Source organism: Meriones unguiculatus, chromosome 9 (genome assembly GCF_030254825.1).
Source record: "Meriones unguiculatus strain TT.TT164.6M chromosome 9, Bangor_MerUng_6.1, whole genome shotgun sequence".
Classification (NCBI taxonomy): domain Eukaryota; kingdom Metazoa; phylum Chordata; class Mammalia; order Rodentia; family Muridae; genus Meriones; species Meriones unguiculatus.
Window position 1 is genome coordinate 9013857 of NC_083357.1, and position 19625 is coordinate 9033481.

The window sequence follows — 19625 nt, forward strand, 5'->3', positions numbered from 1 at the left end:
TAGACCTTCATGGTAGACCTCCAAGAGAGAGGCCTCCCTACAGCTGCAGCTGAGGGTCTGGCTGAGTAGAGACCCCAAGGGTGGTGGGCTGAGGAATGGTTTGGCTTCCTGCTCACGCTCTCCGCCTGTGACTACATGCTGGCTGAAGGGCTGGCTGTTCAGCTCAACCTCCAGCAAGGCATAAGACATCAGCCTGGGCGGGCTACCGCAACGCTTCCCCAGGGAAGTGGAGGCAGAATGTCTTCACTTACTGAGATCCTAGGATAAACTCACCACTACAGCAACCCCTGTACAGGCGTGATTCTTTGTAAATTCATATGAAGGATGGCTAGTCCTTGACCTCAGGGGGAGAAGGCAAATCCAGGGAGTCAAGGGCATTGGTTAGGGTTCCTCAGCAGAGGCAGAGGTGGGAAAGGGCCAGTTGCTGGTGTCTCTGAGAAGCCTCTGATCGGCTTCCAGTTAAGAAGCTCCCATCACATTAATGCTCTAGGGTCCTGGGGGACAGGGAGTTGGAACTGCAAGACATGGGTCCTTCTCATGCTAAGTCAAAGGTTAATCTCTTTCCTTTCTAGAGAAGAGATAGGGAGGGAAGGGAAGGTCCTAGGACTCCTGCTTCCAGGATCCCAGAAGCAAAAGAGGATTGCAGGGTTGAGCTGAGCCTGTTCTCAGCCTTCTGTGAGTTCTGTCACATTCTGCTCTGAATGGCCAATGATGAATATCCCACCGCCACCTTCTGAAGGCTCAGGCCACGCCACCTGGGAGGCCCACCCTATAGGCGTTCCTAGAGTTCTGGGAGCTCTAACCTTGAAGGTCATGGATTCTGAAAGGAGGGTTCAGGATAGGGAGAGGTGGGAGCTAGGGGCAGCAGGTCCAGAAATTGCTCTGAAATGAGGGTTTGGGGGTTCCCACTTACCCGGGTTCAATTCCTTGGTGCATCCCCCCCGGCTCCTTTTCATGTACTTCACATCAGGGTTTAGAGCGGAACAGTGAACCCTAGTATCTAAGGCTTATGGGCTTGGGAAGAACTCACCCTCAGAGGCCCAAGCCTGGACTGAAGCCTGACAGAAGCAAAACAATAGACACTGTCCTAGGCATCAGATAAACCTTGTCCCCTATCTCAGAGCAAGCCTGCTGAGCTGAGATAGAGCCTGGTAAATTCAGAGAGGGGTGGTGGGGCCTGGGGAAGTCTGGGAAGGGCACCTTAGACCGGTGGCTCTCAGCATTCCTAACGCTGCGACTTTGTAATACAGTTCTTCATGTCGAGGTGAACCTCCAGCCAGAACATTATTTTTTGCCAATTCATAACTTTGATTTCTTACCAGTGCCAGACCTGGCCCTTTATCAATGGCTCCTTTGCCACTTTGCTGGAGCCTGGGAACATGCATTTGCGAGAGGCCTTCATCCAAACTCTCCACATCTCAGCTGGGGAGAGTCTTCCAAGAGAGGAGCAGGCCAGCTTGCTGCACAGGCATTAAGTGGACCGGTTGAGGTGGCTGGAGAAACTGCAGGTAGATGGCAGGCTTGGAGCTCCTCTCTGCTCTCCACCCGCCTTCCCGCCCAGCACTGGGTGGAGCCACTGCCTTATAAGTGGCTGGCCCGGTGGCAGCAGAGCAAACTACGTCCAGCAGCAGGATCAGAGGGCAGCTCCTTTCTCCCACATGGCCCCCTCAGCTTGGGCCATCTGCTGCCTGCTGGGGAGCCTCCTGCTCCCTGGGGGCAGCCCCAGCCCTGGTCCCAGCCCCAGTGTGCCTCGTCTGCGGCTCTCCTACAGAGGTACTGGCTGGTGCTGCCCTGTTTGTGTGCATGTTGCGAATGTCTGTGGCTTTAGGACATCCCCTCGCCAGCAGCAGCAGGGGTAGAGTCAGACCCTGCATATCCCTGGGGAAGGGCTTCTTGGTCAGACCCTGGATGGTGCTAGGAATGACTGTGGAAGCCTTCTTGGTCAGACCCTGGATAGTGCTAGGAATGACTGTGGAAGGCTTCTTGGTCAGACCCTGGATGGTGCTAGGAATGACTGTGGGCAAGAAAGGTAGATATATCCTAGGAGCCGTGGCCATAGTGGAAGACTGCTGCAAGGTGGAAACCGAGGAGGCTGCTACAGAGGGAGGGACGGAGATGGGAACCCTGAGAGATCTCTGGAGGGATGGGCACAGAGATGGGAGGGGGGCAGAGGGACAGGACAGAAGGGTCTGGGCAAACATGAAGGGAGGGGAAAGAAGTCTGTCAATCTGGTTCTGAGCCGCAGGGATGACAGGAGCCTCTCTCATCTCTTGTCCTGGCTTATCATCCAAGCTCACTTTATCACCCCCTTTTTAATCTATGGTCCAGGAGAGTCTCTGCTTCTTTCTGTCATTGTGTGTGTGTGAGTGAGTGTGAGTGGTGTATGGAGGTGGCCCTCTATTCTAAGCTAGCTGTGTGGTTCCGCCTTTTTGGATGATCTGTAAAACAACTGAGACTAAGATTTAATTATAGATGCTTCTTCAATAAAAATGTATTACATTCATCTATCTATCTATAGGAGAGAGAGAGTGGGCTGTCTAGGTGTGCAGTGCGCATTATGTGTGTGTATAGGTCAGAAGACGGCTGGCAGGAATTGGTTCTTTCTCTCTTTCTACCATGTGAGGCTCCAGGCATTAAACCAAGGTTGTCAGGTTTGGCAACAAGGGCCTTTACCAACGGAGCCCTCTCACCAGCCCTGCAGCCCTCTTGACAAATTTTCCAGTCCTTTGCTGAGGCCTCCCTTCCACATCCCCAAGCAGACCCCAAAAACCTATCTCTATCTAAAGGTCTCCATCAAGACCTACAACTCTTGGGACCCTTGAGCCCATCTTTGGGGTCAGCTGGCAGGGCAATGTGTATGTGGGAGAATGTCATTTGTCCACAACTCCGAGGCTGGAGTTCTGTCTGGCTACGCCTAGTCTGCCCAGCCTTGATGGGCCCTCTGTGGAGAACTCTCCCCCAGACCTAGTCACCTTCCCAGTGGAGCCAGCCTTTTGGACGTTCACGCTCTCCCACCTTTTTCCTGGCTCTCCAAGCTCTTTGCTGGGCTTGCTGACGTAATTTCTGTCAGCAGGGCTGTCTTCGCTGGGCACTTAGCGAGATACAGGTAGGGTACTGGGGAGCTGTCAGCTGAATGAGCAAGGGTCTGAAGAGTAGAGGAGGACGGACCGTCAGGATGTGGCTTGCCGGCAGGGTGCTTGGGTGCTGAATAGAGGAGGGTGGCCCGAAGTTTAATCTCCAAGACCTTAAAAGAAGAAGGTAAACTGAGCTGGACCGGGTGGGGGCTGAGAGCTGCTCACACTACTTGCCCCAAGAGCCAAGCTTTCCAGCGACCCTGTGGACAGCGACATTTTCCAGATGTACGTGTGTGGTGGCGCACAGCTGGGAGCCCCATTCCCACTCCCTGGCTGGGGAAATGGGCTGCGGGGCAGACCTAACCCTCTTCCCTTGCTGTCTGCTAGATCTCCTGTCTGCCAACCGCTCTGCCATCTTTCTGGGCCCAAGGGGCTCCCTAGACCTCCAAGTCATGTACTTGGATGAGTATCGGGATCGCCTCTTTCTGGGAGGCCGAGATGCCCTCTACTCCCTGAGGCTGGATCAGGCATGGCCAGACCCCCGGGAGGTGAGTCGGACTGAGGGGGTTGAAAGCTGGGCACCTCAAGATAAGAGGCCGGATGGAGAAACTGAGACTATGAGCTTCAAGGTACTGAGGTTACTTGGCTGTGTTTCAGGCCTTGTGGCTGCCACAACCAGGACAGAGGGCAGAATGCGTCCGAAAGGGAAGAGATCCTTTGGTGAGTGCTGTTCGCAAGAACCACTCTCCAGCCCACTCTGCCAGTCGTTGGGCTCGGAATGGCCTGCAGCCACTCCTCTGCTGGGAGCATTTGAGCAGATCCTTAGTGTTTTGGGAGGTCTGGCTGGAGGAAGAACATGACCCTCACCCGTGTCCCCAGAGCTGATACAAAGTCGGGCTGAGCCTTGGACCCCGAGGAGATGGTGCCCTTCTCCTTCACCCTTGGGCCTCTTCTCTTGCAGACAGAGTGTGCCAACTTCGTGCGGGTCTTACAACCCCATAACCGGACCCATCTGCTGGCCTGCGGCACCGGAGCCTTCCAGCCCATCTGCACCCTCATCACAGTGGGGCATCGAGGCGAGGTGAGCCTGTGAAGTTGGGAAGCAGTGACATTTCCTCCCTGCTGTCTGGCCGCTTCCCATGGAACCAGGGTAGGACAGAGGGAGCAGGCGTTTGAAAGGCGCCTTTGTGCTGAGGTGCTGACCCCATCGGAGAGGCCATGAATGAGGATTTCTTCCCCCACCCCCACTCCTAGCTCTAGTTGCACGCAAGGATCACTGCCTGCTTGAGGCTCGGCTTCTTTCCCAGGTGACACCCCTCTGTGCCCCTTTTCTACTCTAGCACGTGCTCCACCTGGAGCCCAGCAGCGTGGAAAACGGAAGGGGGCGTTGCCCACATGAGCCTAGCGGTCCCTTCGCCAGCACCTTCGTAGGTAGGTGGGTGATACCAAGCCAGAGTGGGCCAGGGGGTGAGCGTCGGCCTGTGGCTCTGGGAAGGGATGGGGTTAGTTGCTAGATCTGGGCCCCCTCTCCTGACTCTGGCCCCCTCTAGCGGGGGAGCTGTACACAGGCCTCAATGCTGACTTCCTGGGACGTGAGGCCATGATTTTCCGGAGCGGAGGTCTCCGACCAGCCCTGCGTTCTGATTCTGACCAGAGCCAGCTGCATGGTGAGGGCCCCCTGAGGGCAAGACTGCTTGGGACCCATCCCTCTACCTGGGAAGAGAGAAGACAGATGGAATGAGGCACGGATGGACAGGCCACACCTCCAGCTCCCGGGGTTGGGGGAGGCATTGGCGTCCCCTTCATATCATCACCTTCACGCTCCCAGAGCCCCGGTTTGTGATGGCTGCTCGGATCCCAGATAACTCTGACCCGGATGATGATAAGGTGTACTTCTTCTTCTCCGAGACTGTCCCATCACCAGATGGTGGCCCAGGTCATGTCACCATCAGCCGCGTGGGCCGCGTCTGTGTGGTGAGAGCTGTGGTGGGGTGGTGAGGTTCAAGACCCCTGTTGTGACCTCTTTCCTAGACTGTCCCTCCACGGTAGAGGTACTGAGGCAAGGAGGCAGAGCTGATGTACATGCCTCTCAGCTAAGGTTGAGGGTGGAGGAACAAGAGGTGGGGCCCATCCTCACGGGGCAGAAAGCTGACTCTAACCTCTGTCCCCCAGAATGATGCTGGCGGCCAGCGAGTGCTGGTGAACAAATGGAGCACCTTCCTCAAGGCGAGGCTGGTATGCGCTGTGCCTGGACCTGGTGGAGCTGAGACGCACTTTGACCAGCTGGGTAAGGGAATGGCTAACCAGGCCTGGGTTCTGGGAGCAGGGAGGGCTCAGAGCTGGTAAGTGGCTCTGATGCTTATGCCTCTTTCTTTGTCCCAGAGGATGTGTTCCTGCTGTGGCCCAAGGCAGGGAAGAACCTTGAGGTGTATGCACTGTTCAGCACCGTCAGGTGGGCACACGCACTTGCCTGCACCCAGCCACTCTAGCCTTGATCTCTCTGTTGAGTCTCTGCCCTCATACCACAGCCTTTTCATTGTCTTTCTCCCTGATTCAGGGACTCTGACAACTTTCTCCTCTCTGCCTGTTTTGTCTCTGCCTCTGTGCCCTGTGTTCCAGTCTTTGTTTTCAGTAGGCACTATATTCTTCTTTATTGCTATGGGGCCAGCCCGTGCTCTCCCCTCCCCTGACCACCTTGGCCTGGCCTGAGTGTCCCTGTTTGCCTTTGGCAGTGCTGTGTTCCAGGGCTTTGCTGTCTGTGTGTACCACATGGCAGACATCTGGGAGGTCTTCAATGGGCCCTTCGCCCACCGAGATGGCCCTCAGCATCAGTGGGGACCCTATGTGGGCAAGGTTCCCTTCCCCCGCCCTGGTGTGGTAAGTAGCTGCTTGGGGCCAGGCAAAAGAGACCTAAGTGGATGACAGGGGGTTCCCTACAGACAAGTCCCAGGTTTACATGCAGCCCATGGCAGTAGTGGGCTGGGCTCCCAGAGGGCTTGGGAGGAGAGCCTCTGCAATGTGCACGGCCCCCTGGAGGTGGAAAGAGGGTGGGCAGCACCATCGCAGGGACTTCAGATGTCCTCCACGTCTCTGCTTGCAGTGCCCTAGCAAGATGACCGCACAGCCCGGGCGGCCCTTCGGCAGCACCAAGGACTACCCAGATGAGGTGCTGAAGTTTGTCCGAGACCACCCGCTCATGTTCCAGCCTGTCAGGCCCAGGCGTGGCCGCCCTGTCCTGGTCAAAACTCACCTGGCTCAGCAGCTGCGCCAGATTGTGGTGGACCGGGTAGAGGCTGAGGATGGGACCTATGATGTCATCTTCCTAGGGACCGGTAGGAGGGCTGAACAGAGAGGGCCAGGTTTGTGGGGAGGGGTTAGCTTCTTCCTTCTTCTCTCACTAGCCCTTGTTCCCCTGCTCCAGATTCAGGCTCTGTGCTCAAAGTCATTGCTCTCCAGCGCAGTGGCTTGGCCGAGCCTGAAGAGGTCGTTCTGGAGGAGCTCCAGGTGTTTAAGGTGAGCAGGGGTTAACCAACAGCTCCGCCTTCCAACCTGGGTAGGTTGGGAGACTATCTGGCCTGTGGCAGGCTCTGGGAGAGTGAACCCACGGGAGGGGCTCAAAATATGACACACACCTCTGGAGAGGCCCTGGAATGCTGCTGAATCACTGGAGTAAGCAGGTTGTGGCCTCAAAATACCTGGTACCCTCTGGGGAGGTATATCCAAGGTTCCTTCTCAGCCTCAACTTGTAGGGAGTGACAAAGTGGCTAAGACTCCAAGTCCCCAAGGGTTCTCTCTCTGTAGACAAGGATGTCTGTGTTTGGGGGCTATTTTTCCTCTGGACATGAAGTGAGTGATTAGGACAGCTGCTTCATGGCTGGGGAACACTGTAGAAGGGGACAGTGGAACTCTGTGCCAAGCCTCCCTTTTGGAGACCAGCTAGGATGAAGGGCCCCTTCTGTATGTCTGGGTAATACTATCCAGCCTCCCTGCCCTTTTTATGAGACAAAGTCTCACTATTTAGCCTTGCCTGGCCTGGTACATATCATGTACACAAGGCTAGACTCAAACTCAGAGAAATCTACCTGCCTCTGCCTCCTGAGTGCTGGGATTAAAGGCCTGCACTGCCACACCCAGCATGTGCCTGTATTTTTGAGTCCATGTCTCTCCTAGTAGCTTAGCTTAGACTGAAACTTATTATATAGAAGAGGCTGGCTCCAAACTCTTCATCTTCCTGCTTCAGCTACTAAAGTGTTGAGGTTGCAAACATGCAGCACCTTTCCCAAGTCCTGTTCAGCCTTTGCTGTCAGGAGGTAGAGTGATCAGGTTAGGGCAACTGGCTGGAAGCAGGGGTGCCATGCAAAGCCTCATCCACACATCCTAAGACCCCATTCCTTCTCTAGGTGCCAACACCTATCACCGAGATGGAGATCTCTGTCAAAAGGGTAAGCTGTCCTTAGCTCTACATCCCCTCTCCTAACCTTGCCTTGGATTCTCTTGGAGACCTGGGCCTAGCAGATTTGATTAGGCCCTTGCAGCTAAGGCCAAGCCCAGCTGGGAGCAGAGCTTAACATGGGGCTCCGTTAAGATAATACCACAAGAGGCCCTGGGGGAGCCTTCTAAGTGATACAAAATCCAGAGTTCCAGTCATACCAAGTAACTTCCTTTTAGTGGTATGCTCTATGCCCTTAGCCAACTGCAAATGCTTGGTCCCTGTTTGTCTTTTGGTGAACCACAGCTTAAAAAATTTTGTTTATATTTTTGTGTGTGTTCATGTATATCTGACTGTGCCTGTGTATATGTGTGTGTCTGTGTGTTTGTCTGCATGTGTACCCTCCTGCCTGCCTGTATGTGTGTGTGTCTCTCTGTGGGCCTGCCTGTGTGTGTGTCTTTCTGTCTGTCTGTGTGTTTGCGTGTGTGTGTGTGTGTGTGTGTGTGTGTGTGCGCGCGTGTGTGTCTGTGTAGGCTAGAGAATCTCCTCAGGTATCATGCCTCAGGTGTTCCTCAAGGCAGTGTCATCGGCCTAAAGCTTGCCTATTAGGTTGGGGTGGCTGGCCATAAGCCTTAAAGCCCCATGTCTCTGCTTCCCCAGCCTGGAACTGCAAGTGGGACAGAAACATTTTTACATATAGGATCTGAAGACTGAGCTCTGGTCCTTGTGCTGAGCACCTGATTGACTGGGCCATCTCCCTAGCCTCTGGGAGTAAATCACAACCTTTAAAATGTCTTTGTTTATTTTGGTAAAGCCCTGCCAGAGCTCAAGTTGCAGTAAGCAAGTCAATGAGTCTACAAGGCCCTAAAAGTTCTCGTGGCAAATGAAATGTAAAGATCAGAGAACGGGTTGTTAGGAGCCCAGTTCTTTCCTTTTGCCACACAGGACAGAGGGGAACAAACTCGGACTGTTAGGCCAGCACCTTTCCCTGCAGTCACCACACTGGGCCACACCTCGATTTTATATGGGGATTATTGTACATGTGCCCAATCTATAGCCCAGTGGCCACAAGGTTCTAAGGTCAGCTATGAGTATGCCCCAACACAAAATCATAAACTTACTTAAAACACGAGAGTTGGCCTTTCTAATCTGTTCTTGGTAACTTGGTTGCTCATACGTGAACTTTGCAGGTGACAATGTCATATCACAATGTCAAAAGGTCAGACAGGCCTGCAAGGTACAACTCCAAAGGCAGAGACCAGTCACACAAAGTCCATCAGGCTAGGGTGCAAAGGTTACCAGCAAAGAAGGCCTGAAGAAGTCGCCTATAGAAAAGACCCTGGGGCTGGAGAGATGGCTTAGAGGTTAAGAGCACTGCCTGCTCTTCCAGAAGTCCTGAATTCAATTCCCAGTGACCATCTGATGGCTCATAACCATCTATGATGAGGTCTGGTGTCCTCTTCTGGCATTCAGGCACACATGCAGGCAAAACAATGTATACATAATAAATACATAAATCTAAAAAGAAAAGATCAGGTCCTGGGTCCACCCACACCTACGCACAGCCTCACACAGGGTCTGGAATACATCTCTATTCTTGTGAATGAATCCAAGAGGTTCTGGAAGCCTTCCTAAAACTGCTGGGTCTCTGGAAAGCCCTGGGGGTTGAGTGCCTGTTGGTGAAGCCCAGCTCACTGGGGCTCTGCTGTGTCCTTCCTCCAGCAAACCCTGTACGTGGGCTCTCCCCTGGGAGTGGCCCGGCTGCAGCTGCACCAATGTGAGACTTACGGAAGTGCCTGTGCTGAGTGCTGCCTGGCTCGGGACCCATACTGTGCTTGGGATGGCACTTCCTGTGCCCGCTACCGCCCCAGCTCGGGCAAGCGCAGGTTCCGTCGGCAAGACATTCGACATGGCAACCCTGCTGTGCAGTGTTTGGGCCAGGGCCAGAGCCAAGACAGTGAGTGATGGGCCCACAGTGCGGGTGACCCTGTGGACTGGGCTGTATCCCTGGAAAGCATGGGCTTGGGCTGAGGGATGCTTAAGTCCTCATCACGCAGGAATCCTGTGGGAGTTAGTGGCCCTCAGAGTCGGGTCTCCTCGTTCCCAAGATGATCTGACCTGGTGTTCTCTGCAGAAGAAGCTACAGGACTGGTGACCAGAGTCTTTGGCACAGAGCACAACAGTACCTTCCTTGAGTGCCTGCCCAAGTCTCCCCAGGCTGCGGTGCGCTGGTTCTTACAGAGGCCAGGTGATAAGGAGACGGACCAGGTGGGTAAGATCCTGCCTTGAGATCCACTTCTCTCCCTGAACCCCAAATCCTAAGCCTGAGGAAGGGACTCTGGAGTGAGTGGGACAAGCTCATCCCGAGAAAAACGTGTAATACACCTCGGGGTACCTGAGAGGAGTATGCACCTGTTTCTGCTTCTGGGAGTACCTAGGCTGCACTTAGCTACGGCCTCCCTATCTGCGAGGGGGTGGCAGGAACTGAAGAAAGGCAATGGGGTCTAAGTTGTTCTGGAAGCTAACACATGGGCAGAGCAGAGTCAGGAACCCATTTCCCATGGGGAGGGGAAGAGGAGGTTTGGTTACAGCAGGGGCTCTTCCTCCAGCTTGGGAGCCAGGGGAGGCAAGCCTGGGACCAGCTGTAGGGTTGGGCACTGAGGAGACTCCCTAGAGCAGGGGGAGCAACAAGATGAGGTTACACAATGCTAACCACCCAGGCAGTTCACCCTCAGCGTTCAGATGCACAGACTGGGCTAGCAGAAGAGCTTGGGATGAGGGCCAGCTGTTGCCTCCCACACTCATGTGGGCACTTGGCCCACCCCAGGCTTGGGCTGTGGGCCTCACACTGTGGGGGAGTGAACAAGGCAGACCAAGGCGGGGAAGGCCCAGCATGACTGTGTGTGTAAATGTGTGTTTGTAGAATTTTCATTAGCTTAGAGTAAAACCTCGTAGAGAGGCACCTAGCTCCTCTGAAGATGCTGCCTTAGGGCTCGGACCTGGGGACACACAGCCATTCAGTCTTTGAAAAGCTTTCTTCATAGGTCCTTGTCCTGCTCTGTGGGAAGGGGAGGGCCTACCTGCCTGCCTGTAATTAGCTCATGGTCTGTTCTGAGAGCCTGTCAAGTTACTAGACTCACCTTGGCAAAGAGGAAGTAGGCAAAAGGAGGGTCCAAAGCTTAGACCTTGCAGGTGGGGTGGTAAATGTGGAACAGCAGGGTCAAGAAAATGAGGGGTATGTCCTCCCCTGATCCTTGCTTATGTCTCCCGTGCTCTCCTGCTCATCCCACAGGTGAAGACAGATGAGCGAGTTGTGCAAACGGAGCAAGGGCTGCTGTTCCGAAGGCTCAGCCGCTTCGACGCAGGCAACTATACCTGCACCACACTGGAGCATGGCTTCTCCCAGACCGTGGTTCGCTTCGCCCTGGAGGTGATTGCCGCTGCACAGCTGGAAAGCCTGATCCTCCGGGAGCCAAGGCTGGAGGAGCCCTCAGCCTGGGGAGGCCTGGCCTCTGCGTCACCGAAGGCTTGGTATAAGGACATCCTTCAGCTCACGGGTTTTGCCAACCTGCCCCGTGTGGATCAGTACTGTGAGCGTGTGTGGTGCAGGGGTGCTGGGGAGCGCCCAGGCTCCTTCCGGGGAAGGGGAAAGCAGGCTAAAGGCAAGAGCTGGGCAGGGCTGGAGCTGGGCAAGAAGGTGAAGAGCAGGGTGCTGGCTGAGCACAATCGGACTCCCCGGGAGGTAGAAGCCACATAGAGGATGCCTGAGGAGGGGGTGGTCAGGCTGGGCGGGGGGACTCAACAGCATCTCCCTCCCACCCAGCTAGGGCAGAGGAGTCCAGGACACCTGATTCCCTCTTAGAGGAAATCTCTACCACCCACAGGAAAGGCTAGGAGCTGCTGGGAGGGACCTTGCACCTCAGCCTATTCCCTGACCCTCTCTCTGTGCTCTCAGTCCCAGGCTGGAGCTGGTACCCCCTGACCACTTGTAGTCCCGAGGGGCCTGCTATTTGTTCTCAGAGATGGTGTGGCTTCCGGAGCTCATTTCCGGTTGTGCCCAGAGGCAAGAGGGTTGGGTGGTTCTTTCCCAGCTTGCAGAACAATGGCCATTCTGAGTGACCCTCTGAGCGGTGTATGGGTGGCTCTGAGGGGATATATTGGCAGTCCACCAGAGGAGGGGAAAGTTAGCTTCCTAAGGTAGTACCTGTTAAGAAACACTGGCCCCAACAGAGGGGCGAAAGGAGGTGGAGGAGCTGAGGAAGTGGGGTAGCACTGTTTGCCTGACTCTGTGCGTTGGAATCCAGATGTTTCCCTGCCTCGGCCCACTACCATCTCATACCGACAGGGGCAGGGATTGTTGGAACCTGGAGGCAGCCTGACCCCCCTTTTAAACCAGAAAGAGTCATCTCATAACGTGATACCTTTTCCTAGGTCCCAAATTGTTCGTCCAGGTTTGCTGGGGTGCCCATACCTCACCGCTGGGGTCACTTCCTGCGGATCAGAGGAAAGGTCTGTGGAGTAGAGAGAGGAAGAAGGCAGCTGGGGGTGGGAGTGTGAGGCAGGCACAGTCAGGCCTGTGAGGTTAGGAGTAGATGCTCTGAGACCTGCAGCCAGTGGTCAGGATCAGCATCCTGGGCTTATCTAGGGCTCCAAAGAGCTAGAGAGGGGTGGGTCCGTGAGCAGGAGTCCTCAGGAATCAAAGTGACATCAACTGGTTCAGGAACCACTCGGCAGGCCAGATGTTTCTAATCCTGGAGTCTCCGTTTTCTGCTGGATGCAGGGTGGTCAGGGTGGTCCATTTAAGACTCCCATGTTTTATCTGTGGTACTTGGCTTCGAAGCCGGAGTTTCAAGCATGCTAGACAAGTACTCTACTCCTGAGTTCTAAGTCCAGCGCTCTCTTTCTCTCTCTCTCTCTCTCTCTCTCTCTCTCTCTCTCTCTGGGAAAACATGGAAAAGAAAGCTGGTAAGAATAGTAAATCCTGCTGTTCTGGGATGGGGAAGCAGAGCAGACCAGGGCACATCTGGCCTGGGCTGTAGGGAGGACCTTTGCCTTCAGCAGTTTCTCCAGCTGGCGAGCAGAGAGGGGGAGGAAAACAATTAAATGAAAAATTATTCCCAGCCTGAGGGTGAGCAAGTTGGTGACGCACAAGATGGACAAGAGGGCAAGTCTGAGATCCCCTCTTTGAAAAGAAGGAAAAAGGAAAAAGGGTGGAGGGGTGGGGAGAGACGATGAAACAGCAATACAGAGCTTCTTGTTCTACTGAAATTCAAACCGAGGACCTTGGGCTTATCTCCTCTTTCCCGGTACCCCAGCGCGAGCACTGGGGACTGAACTTACACCCCATTCTCCACTTCGTTCATCTGGCAAACAGAAGCCCTGAAATCCACCTGTCCAAATCCACCTATCTACCCTGTCTGTGGGTGCCGTCCCTTAGGATGTTGGTGGATGAACAAAGAGGACAGGAGTGGGTGGGAGCTGGAAGGGAGGAGGGTGGGGAGGGACCCTAAGGCAGAAGGCTGCAACCTTGCCCTCAGTGGCCTCTGAGCCGAGTCTAGGTTTGGTAAGCTTGGGCAGGGTCCTCTAGCGAAGAGGCCCTGGAAAACACAGGGAGAAGGACTCAATATCCTGAATGACCTATCCCTATACTTGGGAAAATAAGACAGCTCCTGCCGACTGCCATCCTCCCATGGTACTGTGCTACAAGCACCCGGAAACACCCACGTGTGTGAACTGTATTTGTGTTAGTGTTTTGAAATGGGCCTTTTGGCTTCTCGGTCTTCCAAGCATGCTTATTGAAATTGCTATTGATATTTTTATTATCATGTTGCCTTTGAGCTCTCATGAGGAAAGCAGAACCCATAAAGAAAAAAAATGAAGAAATATTTATATCACATAATTATATCATGACTGTATCTGTGTGCTTTTGTACTAAACTGATGAATGAGGAAGGAAGAATGCTGTGTGCTCCCGGAAATGGTCAGCCTAGACGACATTTTCTGGCAGACAGGGTGATGTGTGACAGCAGAAGGAGTCAGAGGGTTTTGCCTGTAAAGGAAAGATTGCTCAATATGTGAGGAAAATCCTGTTCTGAAGGCTTATAAAATTGACCTTGGAACTTCAGAAGGATTTTGAGGGGGCAGGGAAACCTGGCGAAGGGCAGACAGGCACGCAGGAGCCCCTGGTCCTTTTTTCACAACATTTGACATTTGTAACAGTGCCTCTTAGCCTGCTGCTCTTAGCCTGCTGCTGCCTTCATCCCAAGTCACTCACTAATGTATATTAAGGCTACTGAAACTGTGCCCAGGCCGGGCCAGGCTACAGTTTTTAGGGAGGAGGAGCCTTGAGAAGGCCTTCTGACCATGATCCCCACTGTTCAAGTGATACCCTGCCCAAAGTATGGTCCATACTGATGCTAGGAGGAGATGGAAAAACTACAGGAATATTTCAAAGACAGAAAGGGACGGCAGCCTACCTTCCCAGAAAGCTACCCCCTTGGCATCTAGCTTAGACATGTTGCTTGGGAGATTAACAAAGCCATTGGTCTCATCTTGTAGGTTGGCTCTGGGCCCCTTCTACAAACACCTAGGCTTGGTTGAACCTGAGGCTCCACTACCTCATTCTGAGCCATCATCATCGCCATTGCACTTGCTTGGCACTGGCCTGGCAATGTGGCCCCCACATCTCCCTTTTTCCCTTGGCCACACTGTGTAGCCTCTGCAACCAGATGCCATTGCGTTCCCAAAGTCTTCTCCCTCCTCTCCTCCCCTCTCACTGCTCAGCTCAAGCCCAGTTTCCGGCCTCAGTTACTTCACCTTCTCTCTATCTTTCTCTTGCAGCTTTTTCCTCTGCATCTCATACTTCCGCTGGTGTCTAGATCCCTGGTTCATGATTTCCCAAACAGGTTTAGCTCAGAAAAAGAGGTTTGGACAGAGAGACTAATCAAGTGTTGCCAAAATGGTGTCCTGTGAACTGTCAAATCCCAGGAAACCCTCTGTGACCTCCTGATTTCCATGGTCTGTCAGAGTCCAGGATTTCTGTGCTCATGGCTGCCCCAAGCCTGGGAGCTACCTACAGAGTCCGTGATGTTCTCCTGCCTACTGTGGCATGGCTTTCTGTCTCTTGTTTTCAGTTTCACAGGGCTGCTAACATCTTCTTTCTGATGTTTTGAAGAGCACATTTTGGAAAAGTGCTGATTAGATTAATTCCTTCCCTTTACACATGAGATTAATTTGTTAATCGTCGCCTCCCGAGTTTGTAAACACTGGAGGTCCTGACTCCCAGATGTCAGTCAGTCTCTACTTCCTGCACCAATATAGGCCCTTTCACCCTGGGGGGCAGGGCTTAAAGTCACTGGCATAGGAAGTGTGAGTCTGGGGTCTTTCCTGCTCTGGTTCCCATTTCTTCCACTCTCGGCCTCTTCTAGCTCTTCCAGTGTTTAGTATATCTCTCTGTGTGTGGCAGGGGAAGGGTGGCCAAGTTTCACCTCAAGCCTGTGGTGGTGAAACTGAACACCACCGAACAATTTCTTAGGGAGGGTGTGGAGCTTGTCAGAATGAGAGGGAAATGGCTATTTTGCTTTCTCAAATGGCTTCTGTGCTTCTCTTTCATTTAGATAAAGTTGGGTCAGGTGCTAGACACCCACGAATCTTGAGGAGTGGGCATGTAGCAGCTACCAGGAGATGGTCTCCTTTTAGACAGTCAGTTCTAGCCAGCTTATGAGCCTGTCAGCCCAGAAAAATGGAGGCTCCTCTATGTAGCACCATTTTCTTAGAACTAGGAAAGAGGTACTCAGAAATAGTCCAGTTTTCATCTGAAATAAGAACCCAGTCTAGGCTCATTTGTGTTCTGGGCTGCAGGGGTGGGGCCAGTCCAGGAGGAGAAGCTTGAACATACCCCAAAAACTAATCTTCATGTTTGTTTTTTTTTTTTTTTTTTTTTAAGACTACAAGCTTGGAAAGGGGTAGGCAGGGCCAGGACACAATATCTGATAAGAACCTGGGGATTTTGGGGTCCCACCCTGGCTCTTTTTCCGGACTCGCCTACCTCTCTGGAATATGAGAGACGAGGAAGGCGGCAATGGCCTGGTTCCCACTTCCCACTGCCCAGCCCATTCGCCTTGGCCCTTTTCCCTCTGAGGCCACCTCATGAAGCCTTTCACTTTCTGAGCTGGAGTTTCATTAAGGAAATTTCTAGTTCCTCAGTCGTTCTCTGTTGGGGATAAGAACTGCTGCAGTCTCCAGGGAGGCTTGAAAGGGATGCTGGGCTTTCCTCCTGTAGGCCTCCAGCAGCTAGATGGTAGCCTATTCCAGGAGCCCTGCTGATGGGGAAATGCAAAGAAGAGGCTCAAAGTCTCTAATCCGACAATGAGATGTTTCCCATGCACAGAAAACAGTAACCAGGGCCATCAGAAAGCTGTGACCTGATAAGGATTCCAAAGTGAATTAAAAAACGAAAACAAAAGCCCTGGGACAGAATCCAGGTGTCCACCTTCCAATAGGAGGGACTTTACTAGGGACACATGGAGTCCAGACTGGCCCGTTGGGAGGCAGAGGCAGCTCTGCTCTCACAGATACAGGCTAGAAGAATGACACGTCACAACAGCAGCTTGCTTTGTGGACATGATCTCATTGCCCACACCACCTCCACCCGCCACAGCTGATAAGGATCTGCCGCTGTTTCCTGTAGTCCAAGGGTCCTGGACAATAGTGTGAACCGCCAGCCCAAATGGAAAGGACATTGTTCAAGGAAGAAAAAAACAACACTAGGACACAAAGCCAGGGAAGGATCTGTCTAAGTGTAAGAGTCTGTTTACAAATTCACCATTTCCAAGGAATGGAACACAATGGGGGATTGCTTCCTTGAGGATGGTGTCCCTTCTAGTCTGCTCCTGATGGCTAGCGATGGCTTTGAGGGCCCAGATGGGCGTCAGATGCACTGAGACGGATGGACACTGATGGCGCGGGGGCCTTCCTGTTTATCAGGCATGTATGCAGGCTAGGGTCAAGAAGCCAGGGTTGAGCGGGTAGGGGCTGTGAGGCTTCACTCCCCCTCTGGTTCTCATGATGTCTGATCCTTTAAAATGGAGTTTCCTTACTTGGTCACTAAGGAGTCTTCTTTCATCTGGTGACCTCCATGACGCTGTGACTCACCTCCTGTCAGCATGGAACGTGGAGGAGGTGGCGGTTGGGAGGTGGGGGTGGGGGTAAGGGTAGAGAGCATGGAGTGGGGGGAGGTGCTGTTGACACTATCCCCAGGATCAGTAGAGACACTACTTTTCACTGAATCTCTGTCCTGTCCATGGAGGTTGGAGCTTTTGGACCACCAACCACAAACTGTGATGGCTGTGTGTGGGTGTGTGCATGTGCCTTTCTGGGTCTGCATGGGTGCATATGTGTGTATGTATGTGTGGTAGGAAGGCAATGCAGAAGAGCATTAGAGCCATCTCTCTTATCCCTTGTAGCTGGAAGTTACCAGCTGGTGGTGGGGGAAGGCAAGCCAGGGTTAGGAAGGCCACTTTCGAGTCTAGAACTATAAAGGCAGTCTTGGTTAAAATTTGACCTGAGTAGCAGTGTCACTGTTACTTTTGGTACACATCTCTAAGCCTAACGTAAATATACCTCATGAATAAGCTTGAGCTAGTGTGTTTAGAACAAACGAGGAAGGAGCAATAATGCTGTGTAATTCCCAAGCAGAAGCAAGAGTTTCATAATCTCCTTCCTCAACGTGCTAACACTGCCCTCTGGTGTTTACCAGCAGAACAACATGATCAAGAACTCAGTGACTAGATAGCAAGCTGTCTCTGAAGGTGGAAATCTGGGCTAGGCAGCACAAACAGAATGGCTAATAAAATAGGTCTCTGACTGTAAGGGGCTTCCAATCCAGCAGTAGAGACAGACCTACAACTGTCAGACTGACAGAGGGCATGCACTACAAGGACACAGGGAGCAGAAGTAAGGACCCAGCGATGACAAGGTGGCCATTGCATTCAATGCAACAGGCTGAGGATGAAGGTGAGGACTCCCCACTCTGGGGACCCGAGGCCCAGCATTTCAGAAAAGAACAAGGCATGGGTGGGGTGTCATGGGAGATGCAGCTATAAAGGGCTCCTATTTGCAAAAAGGCCACAGATGCCAATCCTAGCCAAAAAAGCTGCCCTGTGTTACATGGTATCTGGTAGAAGAAGGACGGTGATTCAGTGAAGTGGACCTAGACAGCTATGCAGACAGAAGGTTCCTGCTGCAGGCCTGTGGGCATGAGGACGTAAGCAAGCACTGGAAGTGGCAGAGGAGGAGAAAAACAGTGAAAAAACTGATGAACTGACAAGAAAGCAGTTGATTAGGGAGGAAAGCCAAATAAACCCTGGAGGGTTCTGACTTTCACTTATTCCTCCAGCAAAGGGAAGGAGCACAGAAAAGCAGGTGCTCTGGAGAATTTCACTGAGCATTTATTTCTGTCCTCCTCAAAGGAAGCAGTTGTTCAGGTCCTCAGTTATGAAATAGTCATTAATTCAAATATTTACATATATTACTCATTAATTCATCTGTTATTTAAAAACATTTAAAATATACAGAATATCCCAAGACACCTTAAAATGATAGAAATTAAGGAGGTATTAAAAGACAAAACAAATGCAATGATAGCAATGTTCAAAAAAGATACAAAAATGCCCAATGGCCAAAGCTGGAATAATCTAAACAACAACAAAAAAATCATATTGAATTGAAACCCAAAGTGTAATGTACACATTTTCAAGCCCATACTGATAGTAACAGTAAATAAAAACATATATACAGTTAAATGCAAACAATGAAAATGATTGAGTAAATAAATGGGAGAGGCTAGGCAAATCTGTGCAGAATTCCATTCTCACCGAGGAGGGTGCACAAGGCCCCACACCTTGTGGCCTGCATGCAAAGGGGCTCAGCTGACGGGTACTGCCTTAGGTCATGCTGACAGGATGGAACTTCATGTAATGAAATGCACTTTATCTCTGCGATCTTCAAAACTCAGAACCTAGTCTAATCATGATAAAAGGTATTAGGTAAATCCTATTTAGAGGACACTACAAAAATACATGATTATTACTCTACAAAAATGTCACAGAAAAATCTGACCATCACCTCCAAGAGGAACCTAAAAAAGACTCAGTGTGGCTGGGCATGGTGGCACCTGTCTTTTTTTTTTTTTTGGACAGGGTTTCTCTGTGTAGACTTGGCTGTCCTGGACTTGCTTTATAGACCAGGCTGGCCTCAAACTCACAGAGATCTGCCTGCCTCTGCCTCCCCAAGTGCTGGGATTACAGGTGTGTGCCACTGCACCCAGCTGGTGGCACCTATCTTTAATCCCAGCACTCAGGAGGCAGAGGAGGCAGGTGGGTTTTGATGAGTTCCAGGCCCATAACAAGTTCCAAACCAGCCAGGGCAACATAGTGAGACCCTATCTCAAAAAGCAAAGACAAAACAAAAAAGATGACTTGGTGCTATGTAGTATCCTGGACAGAAATTGCAAGCAAAAGAAAAATATAGGGGGAAATGAAGTAAAGCAGAATGATCTGTGTCTTTTAGTGGATTACTATGTATTAATATTGGTTTTTAAAATTTATTTATGTATTAGTGCTCTGTCTGCATGTATGCCTGCACTCCAGGACACTGAATCAATCCTATTAGAGATGGTTGTGAGCTGCCATGTGGTTGCTGAGAATTGAACTCAGAACGTCTGGAAGAGCAGCCAGTGCTCTTAACCACTGAGCCATCTCCCCAGAGCCCCCACTCTGACACATCAGTTTATTTGTTGTGAGAAATTTACCACATGAATGTAAGACATCAGTAGTAAGAGACTCTGGGTTTGGATATGTGGGAATTCTTTATACTATTTTCACAATTTTTTTTTCCTGTAAACTGTTTTAAAATTAAAATTTTGTTTAGGGGGCTAGAGAGATGGCTCAGGAGGCAAGAGCACTTGTTTTTCTTCTAGAGGACCCAGGTTCAGTTCCACCACCCACATGGTGGCTCACAACCATCTGTAACTCCTGTTTTCAGGCTCCTGCTCACTTCTCCTGACCTCCATGGGCACCAGGTGTGCAGGTGGTTCACACACATACATTCAGGCAAAACATCCAT

General features: G+C 52.0%; 1 protein-coding gene across 1 annotated transcript; it reads left to right on the top strand.

Annotated features, from left to right (window-relative positions):
- The first annotated feature begins 1603 nt into the window (after positions 1-1603).
- Positions 1604-13413, top strand: Sema3g (semaphorin 3G). The gene is made up of 16 exons (XM_021635230.2): positions 1604-1773; positions 3462-3622; positions 3732-3794; positions 4036-4155; positions 4415-4505; positions 4625-4741; positions 4903-5048; positions 5247-5361; positions 5457-5526; positions 5807-5951; positions 6175-6406; positions 6496-6587; positions 7475-7516; positions 9226-9460; positions 9638-9771; positions 10796-13413. Exons 1-16 carry the CDS (start codon positions 1659-1661, stop codon positions 11258-11260), a joined length of 2343 nt encoding a protein of 780 aa, XP_021490905.1. The 5' UTR covers positions 1604-1658; the 3' UTR covers positions 11261-13413.
- The last annotated feature ends 6212 nt before the right edge of the window (positions 13414-19625 follow it).